A 22,582-nucleotide genomic window follows, 5' to 3' on the forward strand; every position below is an offset into this window, starting at 1 on the left:
GCAATTTTAAAAAGTTCAAAACCTCTTGTTTTCACTGGAATTTTTTCAGTAACTTATCTGCAAGACATTAAAGTTTAGTTGGCTCGTAAAGGTTCATAAACTTTGAAAATGCCTAAAATTACAGAAAATTTGAAAACAATTGCAAATTTTAACGAAATGTTGCTAAAAGTTTCGATATCAGGACGATTTAATTGCCTGCAGAGGACATTCAACAGCCCAATTGCAAACTTTTCAAAATTGCGAGGCTCAGAATGATCGATTAATCAGAAACATGACAAAAGTTTCAGAGACATAGAAACTTATATTTTTATCAAAAATTGCAAAAATTCGTGATTAAAAAAATTGAATACCATTTAAATGCCAAAAACAACTATGCACTAACATATTGAGATACACTAGAGGCAGTTACCAGACCACTGAGACAAGAAAAGTTAGCAAAAGACAAGTATTTTTGAAAAATCAGAAAAAAATTGCAAATTTTGTCAAAAAAGTTGCCACAATTCGAGAAAAAAAAGTTTTACAGACAACTTCATTGCCACTAAAAACTATTTAGAAACCTATTATCAAATCCTTGTGGAAGATTTCTGGACCCTGGCCCCGGAAAAATTTAAAAAATGACAACAATTTTAGAAAACAATTGCTAAAAATTGACGTAAAAATGTTGAAACTTTCCATTGCCAATAAAAGTTATGCAGCAACTTATTTTCAAACATTCGAGGAGGTTTTATGGCCCCTAAGGATGGAAAAACTCAGAAAATGACGAAAATTTTCAGAAAAGTTATTAGTATCATTTTGTCGTGGATTTATTTGCCCTACCAAAACATAAAGCTTATAAAATATCCATAGCAAATAATTATTTCTTGCAAAAGGCCATTATCAGCTTTGACAGACGTCAATTCAAGACTAATAAACAAAAACTCGAAAAAAACAAACAGAAACGTGAAAAATTACCCCCTTTTGGGCTCAAAACTCCTAAAATGACCTTTTAACCTTGAATTTGGGCTTTCCTAGATGCTTCAGCACTCTAAGCACTTAAAAGACTTTTAAAACTACCTTAGGGCTTCTAATGACACTTAATGACCACCGGGCCTTACCTGTTTATCCCGTTTTGAAAGATCAAAGCCATGAAAATTGTGCCTTACAAAAAGGACATAGCACCAATACAATCCAATTTTTGGATTGTAATAAAAAACGACGGTTTCCCCAATAATAGCCGCTATCGCTTCGCGGCTATTAGTAAACGTTACAGATACTTGAGAAGGTTTTATAGTTTATACATGCAAGTTAGCTACAGGCAGAAAAATTTTTCACAATGCAGTATAGGCGAAACTAGCCCTGCAAGACGCCGCGTTTATCGTTTCTCAAAGACCAGAAATCATTGAAAAGATTTTAATAAAAAGTCATCATCTTTAGAAAACTGAATACGGATAATTCACTTCTCAAGATATTACTATTCAAATCTGAAGTAGAATGATTATGATATTGCATTGATGAATATGGAATCACATCTAAGCCCGCGTCTACATTAAAACACCAAAACGTCTAAAGCATGTCAGATCTCCATTTCGTGGCACAGTTGAGTAACTGCAAGAGCTCATTGCAATTTCATTTTCAAACTCAAAATCTCCAAGGACAGTTCTCAGAAATTCCAATTCGAAATTCGGACCTAGTTGAAAAAGAAAATGATCAAGAACATTACCGAGTACAGGACCAAACTTGCGACAATGCTACTGACAGGCGCAGCAACAATTGGAGAAAAGAAAACTACAGGTTGATGGTAGCTGGTTGAAGGAAGGCCCATCGCTTGTAGTGCTGTAGTTGTTGATGCTAAAGCTGAGTAACGTGTCCTTACGGCGTCGAGGACCCCATTTTACATGCAATTTCTTCAGGGTCAATTTTTTTGGTGAAATCAAAAATTTCAAAAGTTGCATGAATTTTGTCTGATCATGGTAAAAATCAAGTTTAATCTGTCAAGTACAAAATCATGATTAAAAAAGTTTTTCTGAATTTATACTGCTCATAAAAACTTAAAATTGGACAGCAAATGTACTGATTCAGAACTGATTTTGTGAGTTAATATGGGAATGCAAAGATGCAGCGCTGAATTGTCCTGGGACTAGGTTCCGGGCCTCTCAAAAACTCAAAACGGAGAAACTGAGGACGCCATCTATGAAAGTGTAATGCCAGCTATAATGGCACAGAACACTTTAAACTTTTCTCCTGAAGCAAAGTAGAGTAAGGTTACGTGGTAGTAATTAGTATTATGAAACGGCAAAAGTTGAAAATGTGCACCAGATGGAAATTTGTGTGAATTCTCCGCCAATCAGATTGAGAAGACTCTCTTTTATAAAGTGCTTGGTAATCCATAAAAACCAGTCTCCTGAATTTCTGATTTTATACTCCTTGTGTATATTGTTGGCTCCGATGCTTTATGTATTTGTTGCATTAATAATTGAAGTTTTCCTTCAGTGGTTTACAGTCAGTTAGTCCGTTAGAATTAGGTACGTCTACTTCGCGCGCAGAAATAATTAGCTCTATAAACTTTAAGGCAACAAAGAGGGCCCAAATGGGGCCCTCCTTACAGGATATTTATTAGCTGATTTACAAGATGCAATTACTCATTTGTGATTTTGAACGTGGTCGCGACACCAGTCTGAGAGTTGAAATATCATAATAAAACTTTATTAATATTAACAACTGTAATGATTACTGAGCGATAACAGGTCAAATGAACTCAACTGACCCATTTAACTCACAAACAGGGTGCAATATTGAATTGAAGAAAAAACTAAACCAACAAAGAGAAGGCAACCTGTTGCAAGAATTTGCAGTATCCATTACTTAAAAAAGTATGAACAAAAGCAAAGCGCGCAAAACTCTGCAAAACGGAGAACGGGAACACTTGTATCAGAAAAAAAGATAAATTGTTCACTGACGAAATGCTACACAAAGACAAATTAGAACATCAAAATAGGATAGAAGAACAAAATCAACACAGAAATCCAAAATAGAACCAAAGGCTGCAACAGCAGATAAGATGAAAGAAACTTCCACGACCGCATGCAGGTTACTAAATACTTGCTAGTAGCAATAGCCAGGTATTCAAAATTAAAATACTTACAGTGGTTTTTTTAAAAATGTTGACAAAGAAATGCAACAGTTTTTATAAATTATATTCAGCTGTCTACACTTTATACAGAGCCAATTAAGACTATTAACGCAGGTCGTTTCAAACATAACATTGTAAAAAAAATAAAAAAACACAGTAATTAAGAATCTGTACCGAAATTGCTTACGTAGGAAAAGCGAGCACAAATATAATCGTCAGGAACTCGCTACATGTTTTACGTGTTTGTTAAGTTTCGCGTGCCATTATACCATCGAGATGATACCTCGACTAAAATTTTCCCACAGAATTTTGTTTTCCAATTTTGGGATAGCAGTACTCGACAGTTACCAAATGCATTCGAAGCAAAACCAAGCAAATTCAAATTTTGCTTTAACTTTGAGAAGGATTTCAGAGGAATATTTGTATTTCAATCTGATCACTGTAAAAATTATGTTTAATCTGTCGAGTACAAAATTATGATTAAAAAAGTTTTTCTGAATTTATAATGCTCATAAGAACTTAAAATTGGACTGCAAATGTACTGATTCAGAACTGATTTTGTGAGTTAATATGGGAATGCAAAGATGCAGCGCTGAATTGTCCTGGGACTAGGTTCCGGGCCTCTCAAAAACTCAAAACGGAGAAACTGAGGACGCCATCTATGAAAGTGTAATGCCAGCTATAATGGCAAAGAACACTTTAAACTTTTCTCCTGAAGCAAAGTAGAGTAAGGTTACGTGGTAGTAATTAGTATTATGAAACGGCAAAAGTTGACAATGTGAACCAGATGGAAATCTGTGTGAAATATCCGCCAATCAGATTGAGAAGACTCTCTTTTATAAAGTGCTTGGTAATCCACAAAAACCAGTCTCCTGAATTTCTGAATTTATACTCCTTGTGTATATTGATGACTCCGATGCTTTATATATTTATTGCATTAATAATTGAAGTTTTCCTTCAGTGATTTACAGTCAGTTAGTCCGTTAGAATTAGGTACGTCTACTTCGCGCGCAGAAATATTTAGCTCTATAAACTTTAAGGCAACAAAGAGGGCTCAAATGGGGCCCTCCTTACAGGTTATTTATTAGCTGATTTACAAGATGCGATTACTCATTTGTGATTTTGAACGTGGTCGCGACACCAGTCTGAGAGTTGAAATATCATAAAAAACTTTATTAATATAAACAACTGTGATGATTACTGAGCGATCACAGGTCAAATGAACTCAACTGGCCCATTTAACTCACAAACAGGGTGCAAAATTGAATTGAAGAAAAAACCAAACCAACAAAGAGAAGGCAACCTGCTGCAAGAATTTGCAGCATCCATTACTTAAAAAAGTATGAACAAAAGCAAAGCGTGCAAACCTATAAAAAGTGGAGAACGGGAACACCTGTATCAGAAAAAAAGAGAAATCGATCACTGACGAAATGCTACACAAAGACAAATTAGAACATCACAATAGGATAGAAGAACAAAATCAACACACAAATCCAAAATAGAACCAAAGGCCGCAACAGCAGATAAGATGAAAGAAACTTCCACGACCGCATTCAGGTTACCAAATACTTGCTAGTAGCAATAGCCAGGTATTCAAAATCAAAATACTTACAGTGGTTTTAAAAAAATGTTGACAAAGAAATGCAACAGGTTTTATAAATTATATTCAGCTGTCTACACTTTATACAGAGCCAATTAAGACTAATAACGCAGGTCGTTTCAAACGTAACATTACAAAAAATTAAAGAAACACAGTAATTAAGAATTTGTTGCTAAAGTGTTTACGTAGGAAAAGCGAGCACAAATATAATCGTCAAGAACTCGGTACATGTTTTACGTGTTTGTTAAGTTTCGCGTGCCATTATACCATCAAGATGATACCTCGACTGAAATTTTCCCACAAAATTTTTGCTTTCCAATTTTGGGATAGCAGTACTCGACAATTACCAAATGCATTCGAAACAAAACCAAGCAAATTCAAATTTTGCTTTAACTTTTAGAAGGATTTCAGAGGATTATTTGTATTTTAATCGTGGAAAAGGTTATGTATTGTTCTACCTCAGAAGATTAAAATTACCAACCTTGCATAAAAATTTGTAAAATTATTGCTCGTGGGATTTGATCTTTAGTTAATCAATTCAAGAACAATCTGGAAATGCCAGTTTGAAAGTTTGATGTTCATGCCGTGAACCAAACCCCCCCCCCCCCAAGAGCTTATGATGCTGTTGAAACTCAAGCTTCAACTTAAGTTCGATTTCATGACTTCTTGGCTTTGAAGCTTAATTTAATATAAGTTCTGATTATTGATCCTCTGATTAGATTATGTTATACCGCTCATACTAATGTTGATAAAAATTCATCTGAAGTCAAAATATTCTATAGTTTCTATCATCAGCTTTGCCAACAGATGCAGCTTTTTAACTGTTAGTTGCAGCGAGTTTGCAATTACCCCGTGATTAGGATTTTCGTGTCTAGAATGAAGACATACCTCGTTGACTGGCCTGTCAGGGTAACAGCCTCGTTGTGTGTACTGCATTGTTGTCCCATACGCTGTATACTTCTTCACTTAAACATGCAATGTAAACCAGATTTCAAAACACAAATGATGTGCAATTGATCACTAAAAATGTGCAAATGTGTGCGACAAGGTCCTTCTGTCATATCTCTCTCGTTCTCTCTCTCTCTCTCACACACACACACACATACACTTACAAATGCACACACACACACACACATACACACACACACACCCACCCACACACACACACACACACACACACACACAGAGAGAGAGAGAGAGAGAGAGAGAGAGGGAGAGAGAAAGACAGATAGAGATAGAAATATAGATAAAGTGTTTCAATCTCTCGTTATTTGCCATGATACTGCGGCAAATATCTCTAGACTTTTTAATATTCCACTGATAATTAAAAGAGTCTCATGGTATTCAAAACTGCCGTTTTTGTCACTGGTAATTGCGTATTGACAACCCATATATACTATTTCAACTCCCCAGGAGAAGGATGAGCTCTAACATTATTTATCTTCGCTACGTAGGCATCTGAGAACGCTCCGCGCGGGTCAACGTCTCAGAAAACGATTGAATTTTTCGGCGATCAGTTGCTTTTGACCGTGATGCTTTTTTAAGTTTTTTCGCTACGCAGGCCAATATCGTTTGATCTTGTTTTCTGCATACGACTTAAAGCATTAACTATACATTGAACACATCTTTTCATTTCTTTTTTTTGCCTTAAATTTCCTATTAATTCTATTTTATTACTCTTTAAGTGGCATGGACAAGATGGAGGCAAATTCAAGTGATTCCAACGGTACAGTGAGTACGGGCAACAAACATATAAAGCTATTAAAAACTTCTCAAGATATTACTATTCAAATCTGAAGTAGAATGATTATGATATTGCATTGATGAATATGGAATCACATCTAAGCCCGCGTCTACATTAAAACACCAAAACGTCTAAAGCATGTCAGATCTCCATTTCGTGGCACAGTTGAGTAACTGCAAGAGCTCATTGCAATTTCATTTTCAAACTCAAAATCTCCAAGGACAGTTCTCAGAAATTCCAATTCGAAATTCGGACCTAGTTGAAAAAGAAAATGATCAAGAACATTACCGAGTACAGGACCAAACTTGCGACAATGCTACTGACAGGCGCAGCAACAATTGGAGAAAAGAAAACTACAGGTTGATGGTAGCTGGTTGATGGAAGGCCCATCGCTTGTAGTGCTGTAGTTGTTGATGCTAAAGCTGAGTAACGTGTCCTTACGGCGTCGAGGACCCCATTTTACATGCAATTTCTTCAGGGTCAATTTTTTTGGTGAAATCAAAAATTTCAAAAGTTGCATGAATTTTGTCTGATCATGGTAAAAATCAAGTTTAATCTGTCAAGTACAAAATCATGATTAAAAAAGTTTTTCTGAATTTATACTGCTCATAAAAACTTAAAATTGGACTGCAAATGTACTGATTCAGAACTGATTTTGTGAGTTAATATGGGAATGCAAAGATGCAGCGCTGAATTGTCCTGGGACTAGGTTCCGGGCCTCTCAAAAACTCAAAACGGAGAAACTGAGGACGCCATCTATGAAAGTGTAATGCCAGCTATAATGGCACAGAAACTTTAAACTTTTCTCCTGAAGCAAAGTAGAGTAAGGTTACGTGGTAGTAATTAGTATTATGAAACGGCAAAAGTTGAAAATGTGCACCAGATGGAAATTTGTGTGAATTTTCCGCCAATCAGATTGAGAAGACTCTCTTTTATAAAGTGCTTTGTAATCCATAAAAACCAGTCTCCTGAATTTCTGATTTTATACTCCTTGGGTATATTGTTGGCTCCGATGCTTTATGTATTTGTTGCATTAATAATTGAAGTTTTCCTTCAGTGGTTTACAGTCAGTTAGTCCGTTAGAATTAGGTACGTCTACTTCGCGCGCAGAAATAATTAGCTCTATAAACTTTAAGGCAACAAAGAGGGCCCAAATAGGGCCCTCCTTACAGGATATTTATTAGCTGATTTACAAGATGCGATTACTCATTTGTGATTTTGAACGTGGTCGCGACACCAGTCTGAGAGTTGAAATATCATAATAAAACTTTATTAATATTAACAACTGTAATGATTACTGAGCGATAACAGGTCAAATGAATTCAACTGACCCATTTAACTCACAAACAGGGTGCAATATTGAATTGAAGAAAAAACTAAACCAACAAAGAGAAGGCAACCTGTTGCAAGAATTTGCAGTATCCATTACTTAAAAAAGTATGAACAAAAGCAAAGCGCGCAAAACTATGCAAAATGGAGAACGGGAACACTTTTATCAGAAAAAAAGAGAAATTGTTCACTGACGAAATGCTACACAAAGACAAATTAGAACATCAAAATAGGATAGAAGAACAAAATCAACACAGAAATCCAAAAAAGAACCAAAGCTGCAACAGCAGATAAGATGAAAGAAACTTCCACGACCGCATTCAGGTTACTAAATACTTGCTAGTAGCAATAGCCAGGTATTCAAAATTAAAATACTTACAGTGGTTTTTTAAAAAAATGTTGACAAAGAAATGCAACAGGTTTTATAAATTATATTCAGCTGTCTACACTTTATACAGAGCCAATTAAGACTAATAACGCAGGTCGTTTCAAACATAACATTGTAAAAAAAATAAAAAAACACAGTAATTAAGAATCTGTACCGAAATTGCTTACGTAGGAAAAGCGAGCACAAATATAATCGTCAGGAACTCGCTACATGTTTTACGTGTTTGTTAAGTTTCGCGTGCCATTATACCATCGAGATGATACCTCGACTAAAATTTTCCCAAAGAATTTTGTTCTCCAATTTTGGGATAGCAGTACTCGACAGTTACCAAATGCATTCGAAGCAAAACCAAGCAAATTCAAATTTTGCTTTAACTTTGAGAAGGATTTCAGAGGAATATTTGTATTTTAATCTGATCACTGTAAAAATTATGTTTAATCTGTCAAGTACAAAATTATGATTAAAAAAGTTTTTCTGAATTTATAATGCTCATAAGAACTTAAAATTGGACTGCAAATGTACTGATTCAGAACTGATTTTGTGAGTTAATATGGGAATGCAAAGATGCAGCGCTGAGTTGTCCTGGGACTAGGTTCCGGGCCTCTCAAAAACTCAAAACGGAGAAACTGAGGACGCCATCTATGAAAGTGTAATGCCAGCTATAATGGCACAGAACACTTTAAACTTTTCTCCTGAAGCAAAGTAGAGTAAGGTTACGTGGTAGTAATTAGTATTATGAAACGGCAAAAGTTGACAATGTGCACCAGATGGAAATTTGTGTGAATTCTCCGCCAATCAGATTGAGAAGACTCTCTTTTATAAAGTGCTTGGTAATCCACAAAAACCAGTCTCCTGAATTTCTGAATTTATACTCCTTGTGTATATTGTTGACTCCGATGCTTTATATATTTATTGCATTAATAATTGAAGTTTTCCTTCAGTGGTTTACAGTCAGTTAGTCCGTTAGAATTAGGTACGTCTACTTCGCGCGCAGAAATAATTAGCTCTATAAACTTTAAGGCAACAAAGAGGGCTCAAATGGGGCCCTACTTACAGGATATTTATTAGCTGATTTACAAGATGCGATTACTCATTTGTGATTTTGAACGTGGTCGCGACACCAGTCTGAGAGTTGAAATATCATAAAAAACTTTATTAATATAAACAACTGTGATGATTACTGAGCGATCACAGGTCAAATGAACTCAACTGGCCCATTTAACTCACAAACAGGGTGCAAAATTGAATTGAAGAAAAAACCAAACCAACAAAGAGAAGGCAACCTGTTGCAAGAATTTGCAGTATCCATTACTTAAAAAAGTATGAACAAAAGCAAAGCGTGCAAACCTATAAAAAGTGGAGAACGGGAACACTTGTATCAGAAAAAAAGAGAAATCGATCACTGACGAAATGCTACACAAAGACAAATTAGAACATCACAATAGGATAGAAGAACAAAATCAACACACAAATCCAAAATAGAACCAAAGGCCGCAACAGCAGATAAGATGAAAGAAACTTCCACGACCGCATTCAGGTTACCAAATACTTGCTAGTAGCAATAGCCAGGTATTCAAAATCAAAATACTTACAGTGGTTTTAAAAAAATGTTGACAAAGAAATGCAACAGGTTTTATAAATTATATTCAGCTGTCTACACTTTATACAGAGCCAATTAAGACTAATAACGCAGGTCGTTTCAAACGTAACTTTACAAAAATTTAAAGAAACACAGTAATTAAGAATTTGTTGCTAAAGTGTTTACGTAGGAAAAGCGAGCACAAATATAATCGTCAGGAACTCGGTACATGTTTTACGTGTTTGTTAATTTTCGCGTGCCATTATACCATCAAGATGATACCTCGACTAAAATTTTCCCACAAAATTTTTGCTTTCCAATTTTGGGATAGCAGTACTCGACAATTACCAAATGCATTCGAAACAAAACCAAGCAAATTCAAATTTTGCTTTAACTTTTAGAAGGATTTCAGAGGATTATTTGTATTTTAATAGTGGAAAAGGTTATGTATTGTTCTACCTCAGAAGATTAAAATTACCAGCCTTGCATAAAAATTTGTAAAATTATGGCTCGTGGGATTTGATCTTTAGTTAATCAATTCAAGAACAATCTGGAAATGCCAGTTTGAAAGTTTGATGTTCATGCCGTGAACCAAACCCCCCCCCAAGAGCTTCTGATGCTGTTGAAACTCAAGCTTCAACTTAAGTTCGATTTCATGACTTCTTGGCTTTGAAGCTTAATTTAGTATAAGTTCTGATTATTGATCCTCTGATTAGATTATGTTATACCGCTCATACTAATGTTGATAAAAATTCATCTGAAGTCAAAATATTCTATAGTTTCTATCATCAGCTTTGCCAACAGATGCAGCTTTTTAACTGTTAGTTGCAGCGAGTTTGCGATTACCCCGTGATTAGGATTTTCGTATCTAGAATGAAGACATACCTCGTTGACTGGCCTGTCAGGGTAACAGCCTCGTTGTGTGTACTGCATTGTTGTCCCATACGCTGTATACTTCTTCACCTAAACATGCAATGTAAACCAGGTTTCAAAACACAAATGATGTGCAATTGATCACTAAAAATGTGCAAATGTCTGCGACAAGGTCCTTCTGTCATATCTCTCTCGTTCTCTCTCTCTCTCTCTCACACACACACATACACTTACAAATGCACACACACACACACATACACACACACACACACCCACCCACACACACACACACACACACACACACACACACAGAGAGAGAGAGAGAGAGGGAGAGAGAAAGACAGATAGAGATAGAAATATAGATAAAGTGTTTCAATCTCTCGTTATTTGCCATGATACTGCGGCAAATATCTCTAGACTTTTTAATATTCCACTGATAATTAAAGGAGTCTCATGGTATTCAAAACTGCCGTTTTTGTCACTGGTAATTGCGTATTGACAACCCATATATACTATTTCAACTCCCCAGGAGAAGGATGAGCTCTAACATTATTTATCTTCGCTACGTACGCATCTGAGAACGCTCCGCGCGGGTCAACGTCTCAGAAAACGATTGAATTTGTCGGCGATCAGTTGCTTTTGACCGTGATGCTTTTTTAAGTTTTTTCGCTACGCAGGCCAATATCGTTTGATCTTGTTTTCTGCATACGACTTAAAGCATTAACTATACATTGAACACATCTTTTCATTTCTTTTTTTTGCCTTAAATTGCCTATTAATTCTATTTTACTACTCTTTAAGTGGCATGGACAAGATGGAGGCAAATTCAAGTGATTCCAACGGTACAGTGAGTACGGGCAACAAACATATAAAGCTATTAAAAACTTCTCAAGATATTACTATTCAAATCTGAAGTAGAATGATTATGATATTGCATTGATGAATATGGAATCACATCTAAGCCCGCGTCTACATTAAAACACCAAAACGTCTAAAGCATGTCAGATCTCCAATTCGTGGCACAGTTGAGTAACTGCAAGAGCACATTGCAATTTCATTTTCAAACTCAAAATCTCCAAGGACAGTTCTCAGAAATTCCAATTCGAAATTCGGACCCAGTTGAAAAAGAAAATGATCAAGAACATTACCGAGTACAGGACCAAACTTACGACAATGCTACTGACAGGCGCAGCAACAATTGGAGAAAAGAAAACTACAGGTTGATGGTAGCTGGTTGATGGAAGGCCCATCGCTTGTAGTGCTGTAGTTGTTGATGCTAAAGCTGAGTAACGTGTCCTTACGGCGTCGAGGACCCCATTTTACATGCAATTTCTTCAGGGTCAATTTTTTTGGTGAAATCAAAAATTTCAATTTTGCATGAATTTTGTCTGATCATGGTAAAAATCAAGTTTAATCTGTCAAGTACAAAATCATGATTAAAAAAGTTTTTCTGAATTTATACTGCTCATAAAAACTTAAAATTGGACTGCAAATGTACTGATTCAGAACTGATTTTGTGAGTTAATATGGGAATGCAAAGATGCAGCGCTGAATTGTCCTGGGACTAGGTTCCGGGCCTCTCAAAAACTCAAAACGGAGAAACTGAGGACGCCATCTATGAAAGTGTAATGCCAGCTATAATGGCACAGAACACTTTAAACTTTTCTCCTGAAGCAAAGTAGAGTAAGGTTACGTGGTAGTAATTATTATTATGAAACGGCAAAAGTTGAAAATGTGCACCAGATGGAAATTTGTGTGAATTCTCCGCCAATCAGATTGAGAAGACTCTCTTTTATAAAGTGCTTGGTAATCCATAAAAACCAGTCTCCTGAATTTCTGATTTTATACTCCTTGGGTATATTGTTGGCTCCGATGCTTTATGTATTTGTTGCATTAATAATTGAAGTTTTCCTTCAGTGGTTTACAGTCAGTTAGTCCGTTAGAATTAGGTACGTCTACTTCGCGCGCAGAAATAATTAGCTCTATAAATTTTAAGGCAACAAAGAGGGCCCAAATGGGGCCCTCCTTACAGGATATTTATTAGCTGATTTACAAGATGCGATTACTCATTTGTAATTTTGAACGTGGTCGCGACACCAGTCTGAGAGTTGAAATATCATAATAAAACTTTATTAATATTAACAACTGTAATGATTACTGAGCGATAACAGATCAAATGAACTCAACTGACCCATTTAACTCACAAACAGGGTGCAATATTGAATTGAAGAAAAAACTAAACCAACAAAGAGAAGGCAACCTGTTGCAAGAATTTGCAGTATCCATTACTTAAAAAAGTATGAACAAAAGCAAAGCGCGCAAAACTATGCAAAATGGAGAACGGGAACACTTGTATCAGAAAAAAAGAGAAATTGTTCACTGACGAAATGCTAGACAAAGACAAATTAGAACATCAAAATAGGATAGAAGAACAAAATCAACACAGAAATCCAAAATTGAGAAGACTCTCAGATTGAGATTGGACTGCAAATGTACTGATTCAACTTAAAATTGGCTTATACAGAGCCAATTAAATTTGCCAATTAAATTTGCCAATTAAAATTCGCTTATACAGAGCCAATTAAGACTAATAACGCAGGTCGTTTCAAACATAACATTGTAAAAAAAATAAAAAAACACAGTAATTAAGAATCTGTACCGAAATTGCTTACGTAGGAAAAGCGAGCACAAATATAATCGTCAGGAACTCGCTACATGTTTTACGTGTTTGTTAAGTTTCGCGTGGCATTATACCATCGAGATGATACCTCGACTAAAATTTTCCCACAGAATTTTGTTTTCCAATTTTGGGATAGCAGTACTCGACAGTTACCAAAAGCATTCGAAGCAAAACCAAGCAAATTCAAATTTTGCTTTAACTTTGAGAAGGATTTCAGAGGAATATTTGTATTTTAATCTGATCACTGTAAAAATTATGTTTAATCTGTCAAGTACAAAATCATGATTAAAAAAGTTTTTCTGAATTTATAATGCTCATAAGAACTTAAAATTGGACTGCAAATGTACTGATTCAGAACTGATTTTGTGAGTTAATATGGGAATGCAAAGATGCAGCGCTGAATTGTCCTGGGACTAGGTTCCGGGCCTCTCAAAAACTCAAAACGGAGAAACTGAGGACGCCATCTATGAAAGTGTAATGCCAGCTATAATGGCACAGAACACTTTAAACTTTTCTCCTGAAGCAAAGTAGAGTAAGGTTACGTGGTAGTAATTATTTTATTATGAAACGGCAAAAGTTGAAAATGTGCACCAGATGGAAATTTGTGTGAATTCTCCGCCAATCAGATTGAGAAGACTCTCTTTTATAAAGTGCTTGGTAATCCATAAAAACCAGTCTCCTGAATTTCTGATTTTATACTCCTTGGGTATATTGTTGGCTCCGATGCTTTATGTATTTGTTGCATTAATAATTGAAGTTTTCCTTCAGTGGTTTACAGTCAGTTAGTCCGTTAGAATTAGGTACGTCTACTTCGCGCGCAGAAATAATTAGCTCTATAAATTTTAAGGCAACAAAGAGGGCCCAAATGGGGCCCTCCTTACAGGATATTTATTAGCTGATTTACAAGATGCGATTACTCATTTGTGATTTTGAACGTGGTCGCGACACCAGTCTGAGAGTTGAAATATCATAAAAAAAACTTTATTAAAATAAACAACTGTGATGATTACTGAGCGATCACAGGTCAAATGAACTCAACTGGCCCATTTAACTCACAAACAGGGTGCAAAATTGAATTGAAGAAAAAACCAAACCAACAAAGAGAAGGCAACCTGTTGCAAGAATTTGCAGTATCCATTACTTAAAAAAGTATGAACAAAAGCAAAGCGTGCAAACCTATAAAAAGTGGAGAACGGGAACACTTGTATCAGAAAAAAAGAGAAATCGATCACTGACGAAATGCTACACAAAGACAAATTAGAACATCACAATAGGATAGAAGAACAAAATCAACACACAAATCCAAAATAGAACCAAAGGCCGCAACAGCAGATAAGATGAAAGAAACTTCCACGACCGCATTCAGGTTACCAAATACTTGCTAGTAGCAATAGCCAGGTATTCAAAATCAAAATACTTACAGTGGTTTTAAAAAAATGTTGACAAAGAAATGCAACAGGTTTTATAAATTATATTCAGCTGTCTACACTTTATACAGAGCCAATTAAGACTAATAACGCAGGTCGTTTCAAACGTAACATTACAAAAAATTAAAGAAACACAGTAATTAAGAGTTTGTTGCTAAAGTGTTTACGTAGGAAAAGCGAGCACAAATATAATCGTCAGGAACTCGGTACATGTTTTACGTGTTTGTTAAGTTTCGCGTGCCATTATACCATCAAGATGATACCTCGACTAAAATTTTCCCACAAAATTTTTGCTTTCCAATTTTGGGATAGCAGTACTCGACAATTACCAAATGCATTCGAAACAAAACCAAGCAAATTCAAATTTTGCTTTAACTTTTAGAAGGATTTCAGAGGATTATTTGTATTTTAATCGTGGAAAAGGTTATGTATTGTTCTACCTCAGAAGATTAAAATTACCAGCCTTGCATAAAAATTTGTAAAATTATGGCTCGTGGGATTTGATCTTTAGTTAATCAATTCAAGAACAATCTGGAAATGCCAGTTTGAAAGTTTGATGTTCATGCCGTGAACCACAACCCCCCCCCCCCCCCCCCAAGAGCTTCTGATGCTGTTGAAACTCAAGCTTCAACTTAAGTTCGATTTCATGACTTCTTGGCTTTGAAGCTTAATTTAGTATAAGTTCTGATTATTGATCCTCTGATTAGATTATGTTATACCGCTCATACTAATGTTGATAAAAATTCATCTGAAGTCAAAATATTCTATAGTTTCTATCATCAGCTTTGCCAACAGATGCAGCTTTTTAACTGTTAGTTGCAGCGAGTTTGCAATTACCCCGTGATTAGGATTTTCGTGTCTAGAATGAAGACATACCTCGTTGACTGGCCTGTCAGGGTAACAGCCTCGTTGTGTGTACTGCATTGTTGTCCCATACGCTGTATACTTCTTCACCTAAACATGCAATGTAAACCAGATTTCAAAACACAAATGATGTGCAATTGATCACTAAAAATGTGCAAATGTGTGCGACAAGGTCCTTCTGTCATATCTCTCTCGTTCTCTCTCTCTCTCTCTCTCTCTCACACACACACACACACACATATACACTTACAAATGCACACACACACACACACACACACACACACATACACTTACAAATGCACACACACACACACACACACACACACACACACACACACACACACACACACACACACACACACACACACACACATACACACACACACACCCACCCACCCACCCACCCACACACACACACACACACACACACACACACACACACACACAGAGAGAGAGAGAGAGAGAGAGAAAGACAGATAGAGATAGAAATATAGATAAAGTGTTTCAATCTCTCGTTATTTGCCATGATACTGCGGCAAATATCTCTAGACTTTTTAATATTCCACTGATAATTAAAAGAGTCTCATGGTATTCAAAACTGCCGTTTTTGTCACTGGTAATTGCGTATTGACAACCCATATATACTATTTCAACTCCCCAGGAGAAGGATGAGCTCTAACATTATTTATCTTCGCTACGTAGGCATCTGAGAACGCTCCGCGCGGGTCAACGTCTCAGAAAACGATTGAATTTGTCGGCGATCAGTTGCTTTTGACCGTGATGCTTTTTTGAGTTTTTTTGCTACGCAGGCCAATACCGTTTGATCTTGTTTTCTGCATACGACTTAAAGCATTAACTATACATTGAACACATCTTTTCATTTCTTTTTTTTGCCTTAAATTGCCTATTAATTCTATTTTATTACTCTTTAAGTGGCATGGACAAGATGGAGGCAAATTCAAGTGATTCCAACGGTACAGTGAGTACGGGCAACAAACATATAAAGCTATTAAAACCTGAGGTAAAAAAATTCTGAAGAAATTGTTGTTGAGCAGGACAAAAAAATCGAGGCACTAACGGAAAACCAAAAAACATTAACGACAGGTTACGTGCGTGCACAAGAACGCTATTAAAGAAAAAGGTAGCGTTTTGATTATAAATCCGCCCTTTGACTCTCGAAATGTTAAAAATGATACATTGGGGACTTGCTCAAAGTTTCCAAAAAATTGCATGGTATCTATTTTGAAGCAGCGAGCTTAAAAGCCTGCCACATAGTCAACAACACGCCAACAGCCACCTGCAAATTTCTTTACTTTGCGGATCAAAAATGAATTTTTTTTAAAAATGAGGAGCTCTAAGAATAAGAACGATTTTGTTAACGGGAACAAATATTATATTTACGAGCCCCTCCCGGAATTTGCGTCCAAAATCAAGCCTAATGCTGCAAAAATAAATCTAAAAACAGTAACGCACAACTGTGCGCTGTCCGTTTTGGTTGAAAGTGGAACACAGAAGCCAAGATTTGTGAAACTGAGTGAGGTCAAAGATCTCGACAAGCTACCAAAGATTTGAAAAAGAGGCAACCCAACAATCACTATGAATTTGAGATTCGTTCTCCTGCAGCCAAGAAACAAAAAGAAGTGAAAAAGATTTTAAACAGTACTTATATTAAATTAATCATCTTTGTTTTCTGTTGAAATCAAAAAACAATTCAATTTGCTTTCATTCTGGAGGATTATTTCTCCTTATTTTTATTTCTTTCAAAGATTATAATGAAAAAAGGAATAGAAAAGTAATTTGAAACCGGCTTCACAAAATTCTAGATAGTTCCCTACAATCAAAAGTTACTTTTTTTCTGGGTCTCCAATTCTACTTGTGATAGGCGCAAGAGGTTCCTCCAGGCTGTGAGCTGCGCAGTCATAGGGATGGACAGGAGTTTGGGAGAAGAAAAGGAGTATGTTGAACTACCTTGTGGCAGTTGTAGGATACTGTTTATTAATCACAAAATATTTAAAAAAGGGAAAGTAAAATATTCGTAGTTCTTTGTTTCTTTTCTTTTTTTTCTTTTTTATGCCTTTTTTCTTTAAAAAAACTAGTTAGCGAACCTATTTTGTACTAAACAAGTTAAGATAAAAAAAATAAAATTTTAAACATTTCTTTAGAGATGACATAACACACATTGGCCGAAATTTGTATTTTCATATTTATTTAACAAAAAAGAGGAGAAAAAAGTAAATACGAAAAGTTTTCTGCAAAATATTTGCTAGATTAAGAAATTTTTAGGTGATTTTTAAGTAATAATTGAGAGCGTGGGGGAAAACCGGAAAAATCTGTATAGCTGAAACATGGCTAAAAGAGTTTCAACATACAAAACCCTCTAATTATTTGGTTATCGGCCAATTTTCCATTCAAGCAGAACAAAACGGGCTGGTTGAGTTGGAATTTCTGTTAGGCAAAAAACAAAAACAAGAGTTGTGGACAATTTTAAAGCAGAAACGTAAAGGAACACAGTGAAATTTAATTTCGTCAATAACGTCCCATGTACATCATAAGCATGTATATGCCTCCAAATGCTGTCAAAAAATATTTTCATTGTATTGCACAATACTTTGTGTCTTTAGTCTTGGAAATGCAACAAATGCCGTCTGCGGGAACTTCACTCTTAATTTTTTAAAACAAAATGGTAAAAAACAAAAACTATTTGAAGTTATGAATTGCAATTATCTTCAGCTTGCTAACGAGCGCACTGTCACTGGGGAAAAGAAACGTCTAAATCAATTTTAGTCATTTTCCTCTGTAAAAAAGGACAATTGTCCAGGTCTAGCAAACTTCCATTTCAGATGAATTTTCTGTTGTTATAACTGTAAATAATCACAAAAAATGTAAAGTAGTTTTGAAAAAATTTCATCTAGAAACTGGCAGAAGCTTGAAAATACTTTTCTACAAGAAAAAAAATTTGTCATAAATCATGAGTTATTAAAAAATAGGACAGAGGATACAATTTTCAACCTAAATTGAAAATTTATGTTTTTGCAGAATACATTAAGAAATCTACTGGAGAGATATCCGCAAAAGCGAACTACACAACCAAAAAATCTCTCGAACTGAGATGACATTGGATTAAAAGAGGAAGCTGGAAAAAGAAAAAAGCTTCACAAACAAAATCTTGCACTGAAGACAAACGATACATTTCAAATATACCGACAGCAGAGAAAGAAACTAAAGCAACCAACAAAACTAAAAATGAAACAATTCTATCAGAGCGAGATTGAAAAACATGCGTCAAAGTCAGGTCAATTTTTACCAGCTCATGAATGACTTAAGTGGAGATGAGCGTACAAGTAACGAAAACTTTAGCAGACACTGATGTTCAGAGTTTCAACCAAGCCTTTGCCTCAAAAACATAAGAAAAAGTTTGAGACTACGGGTGCGCAAAAAGATTATTCTAAGTTTCTCATGAAAACGAATGAGTTGGAGGTTTTATTACCATAAAGAAATCTAAGTCAAAATACAGCGAAGAATTTATGAACATTAAAGTTGTCTTTTTTAAAAAATAGATTGCCTTCTCTCTTAGAAAAATTTGAGTGAAATTTTTAATGATTGTTTTACCAACGCATCAATTCCTGAATGCCTCAAAGCTACCAGGTTTAAGCATTACACAAAGATGGAGATTTGTCTGATGCAAGCAATCATCGTCTCTTTTTTCTTTCAGCTATAAACGGAAAAAATCTCGAACATCTTTTCAACAGCTCCACATTTTTTTAAGACCTTAGAATTTTTCAGGGGTAAAAAATAGGGGTTTCGAAAAAACAGAAGTGCAGTTGACTCAATCACTACGCTAGTTGAGTCTATTAGAGTGGATGATCTCATTCAGAGTCTGCACATTCGTAGACTTACGATAAGCTTTCGATACTGTTGATCAAAGCATTTTCTTAGCAAAATGTGTGAATAATAGAATTGAAGGTCCAATATACAAATTGATTGAATCATACCTAAACGGTCAAAAATAGTCCGTTAGGGAACTGAATGAGCCATCAAATATATCAAAAGTAAATTACGGAGTAACTAAAGGGTTCATAAAAGGAGCTTTTTTATTCCTTATTTACGTAAAAAGTATGAAACTAATCTTTTCGGAAACCGAAGTATTCTTGTTTGCAGATGATGCAGAAATACAGCCAACAACTAAAAAATGTGACATTACAGAGAAAGACCCAAAGAGTTTATGTAAAGCAGAAAAGAGAAATGATAAAAATAAACGAAAAATCAACACAAATAACAAAAACAATTAAATTTTTTACCGAAACGAACCGAAATCAAGTGCACCAAATTGGCGAAGAAAACTAAGAGAACGTAAAATTAGTGAAGTATATAGGAGTAACCATGCACAGCAGTTTAAATTTATGTGAACTAGTCAACCGGTTCAGAGGAAAGCTAGTACAATTCGGAATGATATTTTACAACCTGAGAAAAATGCTGACTTTAGCGAAAATAAAAAAAGTTTTCAATACATATGCAAAACCTGTGATTAAAAATGATATATTAATTTAAGGAACTGCAAGCAGAACAAACTTGGATAAGATTTATGCTAAACTTAACCAAATTTGAAGAGTAATCTTGTTTAAAAAAACATATCTGTTGCTCATAATATGTCCCCGAAAAAAAGAATATTTATTCTGCCAAGGAATTACACGTTTACAAAGTTTTCAAATTGATTATCAAATGTATTCGGTGAGAAAACTATTTGCTTTAATCAAATTTTTTCGTAACCGAAACGGAACTTCTCAATTTTTTCGCATAACAAATGTAAGAAAAGTTCACCAGCCAACAACACGTTTACAAAAAACAGCATCGTAAACAGAATCAGAAAATTGTTTAATGTGTTTGAAAACCTTGACAGTTCCTTCACTGAAAATTATGTTCTACTAAACGTATTTTTATTCAAACTTTGTAATGGCAAAAAATTAAGTCTTTAGTTAAAAAATAGAAGTTGTTAATTTTTTTCAACTTTTTTTACCTCTCTTTTTCTCTTTTTTCTTTATAAAGTATAAGATAAATATATGCATTATGAGTCATAGATAGAATTCGAACTCCAGTGAAAGAGGCACTTGAAAACGAACCAGACGATCATATAGTGTCCTCTCTGGTGCTACGTTTTGCTTTATAAAAGCTGTGTAAATAATCTATGATGCTCGCATTTGTAACACCAGAAAACAATTCAGTTTTTTATTATTTTTAATGCTGTCCCATCGGAACGGATTTAAAGTACTAAATTGTGAATTGATTTTTAAAAACTGTAAGTAATCTCTTGTATGATGTGGATATCTAAAACATTCCCTTGTAATATGTGGATTCCTGCAATAGAATCCCTGTAATATGAGGACCCATTTAATAAATGAATGTGTAGAGGGTTCAAAATGTTTTATCCTTGTATTTCTAAACTATACATTTTAAATATTTATCATCAAAATGAAATAAAAACGTAGCTGAATCAGAACGGAGGCCTTTTAAACCAAACTTCTAAACAATGATTTCAGTTAGCTCAAACTAAATAGTTTTGATTCAAATTCAAGTATCTAAACAAGTTTTGTGCAGAAAAGGTCAAAATTGAATGACCGTACGACACATAAATCAATTCCACTGTAGGCATAAAATTATTTGCCTATCTGATTTCTTTTACCTAATTTAGAGAGCAAAAAAGCACTTGCTAAAGTGAAGTTCAAAAATCTCTTTTCTCTTGTTTTAAAAGCAGAGTATAAACCTAAGGTATCTATGCGGAATTAAAACGAAAATATAACCATCAAATCACAAGCTGGCAAATAAAAAAAAATGTCACCATCTATTTACAACTTAAGAAAAATTGGGAAAAGCTGCATAACCAAAAGACAGCCAAATTAATTTATCTAAAAGAGCGTTTTCAACGCCTTGCTCTACAAATATTTCAATAACGATGAAAAATGTTTGTTTTTCGTTTGAAAAAGTCCTAAATCGCGAAAGTTGACACTATTTAGTATCCTAAAGTCTAAAAAAAAGTAGAAAGATTTTTGAAATTATTATCAATTCATTGGTTATTATCAAAGTTTTGCTTACGGGAGATTTAACTTGCGAGTTTTATGTACAAAATTATATTAACTCTGCTAGCAAACGATTGCAAATCAAATAACAAAGTTATTTGCAGACTTCGAAGAAATGTTTTTCTTCCAACTGATTTTGCTGAAATAATGTTAAAAATAAGTGAGCCTGTAAGTCGTATTATTTGATTTCAGATTATTTTGGGCGTAAACTAATTTTGTAGAAAGATCCATGATGGTTTTCAGATTCTAAACATGCACTTTGCTTAAATGATTAGGAGTACCATTTGATCTACAAATCTAGTTGCTGCCTGTTGCTTAACTACACAAAATAACTCTCTTATAATCAAACCGTGATTTTTACACAGTAGTTTTAAACAGTTTTCTCACAATTCCTCAACTTTAGCAAGCTATTCTGCAACTGTTGGAGAAAAAACTGTAACAAACAGACATGATTTATAGAACTCAGTGGAGATGTAAAGCATACAACCCAATTAAGTACGGGTACAATGATGTTTTATCTCACATTTTTTGTTTGATCTTGTCAGTCAAACCAATTCTCGCAATAATTAAAGATCTCATTACAAAAAAGAGGTCAATCTTTTTCCACAGAAAAACACAATTATGCGAAGAGAAAGACCTTCAAAAGCAATGCAACTATAGAGTAGTTGAAATAGGAATTTATGACTGCATAAGAATGTATTTACCTATAAGCTCTAAAATCTCTTTTTTGCCGTTTTTGAAACCGTTGGAGCTCTTAAGTTCTGATTTTTTGCAAAAGTTTCTCCAAAAAAACTTTTCTGCAGATAGCTTATATTAGTACCATTTATAATTTTACTAAATTTAAAGACGGTTTTCTATAGTCACGCAGAACCCATAAAGAACTTATTTAAATTTTTTTTCAAAGATTTTGTAGCAAAT

At 34.8% G+C, this 22,582-nt stretch overlaps 1 protein-coding gene across 3 annotated transcripts in view; it reads right to left on the minus strand.

Moving 5' to 3' along the window:
* Positions 1 to 15,458: 15,458 nt before the first annotated feature.
* The window catches only part of LOC142336103 (uncharacterized), a 45,142-nt gene continuing 38,018 nt past the window's right edge, over positions 15,459 to 22,582 (minus strand). For all 3 annotated transcript variants that reach the window (XM_075384648.1, XM_075384650.1, XM_075384649.1), the window contains exon 5: positions 15,459 to 15,683. In XM_075384648.1, the coding sequence (XP_075240763.1) occupies positions 15,474 to 15,683 (210 nt within the window). In that variant the 3' untranslated portion in view covers positions 15,459 to 15,473. The remainder of the gene's footprint in view (positions 15,684 to 22,582) is intronic.

Source organism: Convolutriloba macropyga, chromosome 3 (assembly GCF_964194025.1).
Source record: "Convolutriloba macropyga chromosome 3, txConMacr16.3, whole genome shotgun sequence".
NCBI classification, from domain to species: Eukaryota; Metazoa; Xenacoelomorpha; order Acoela; family Convolutidae; genus Convolutriloba; species Convolutriloba macropyga.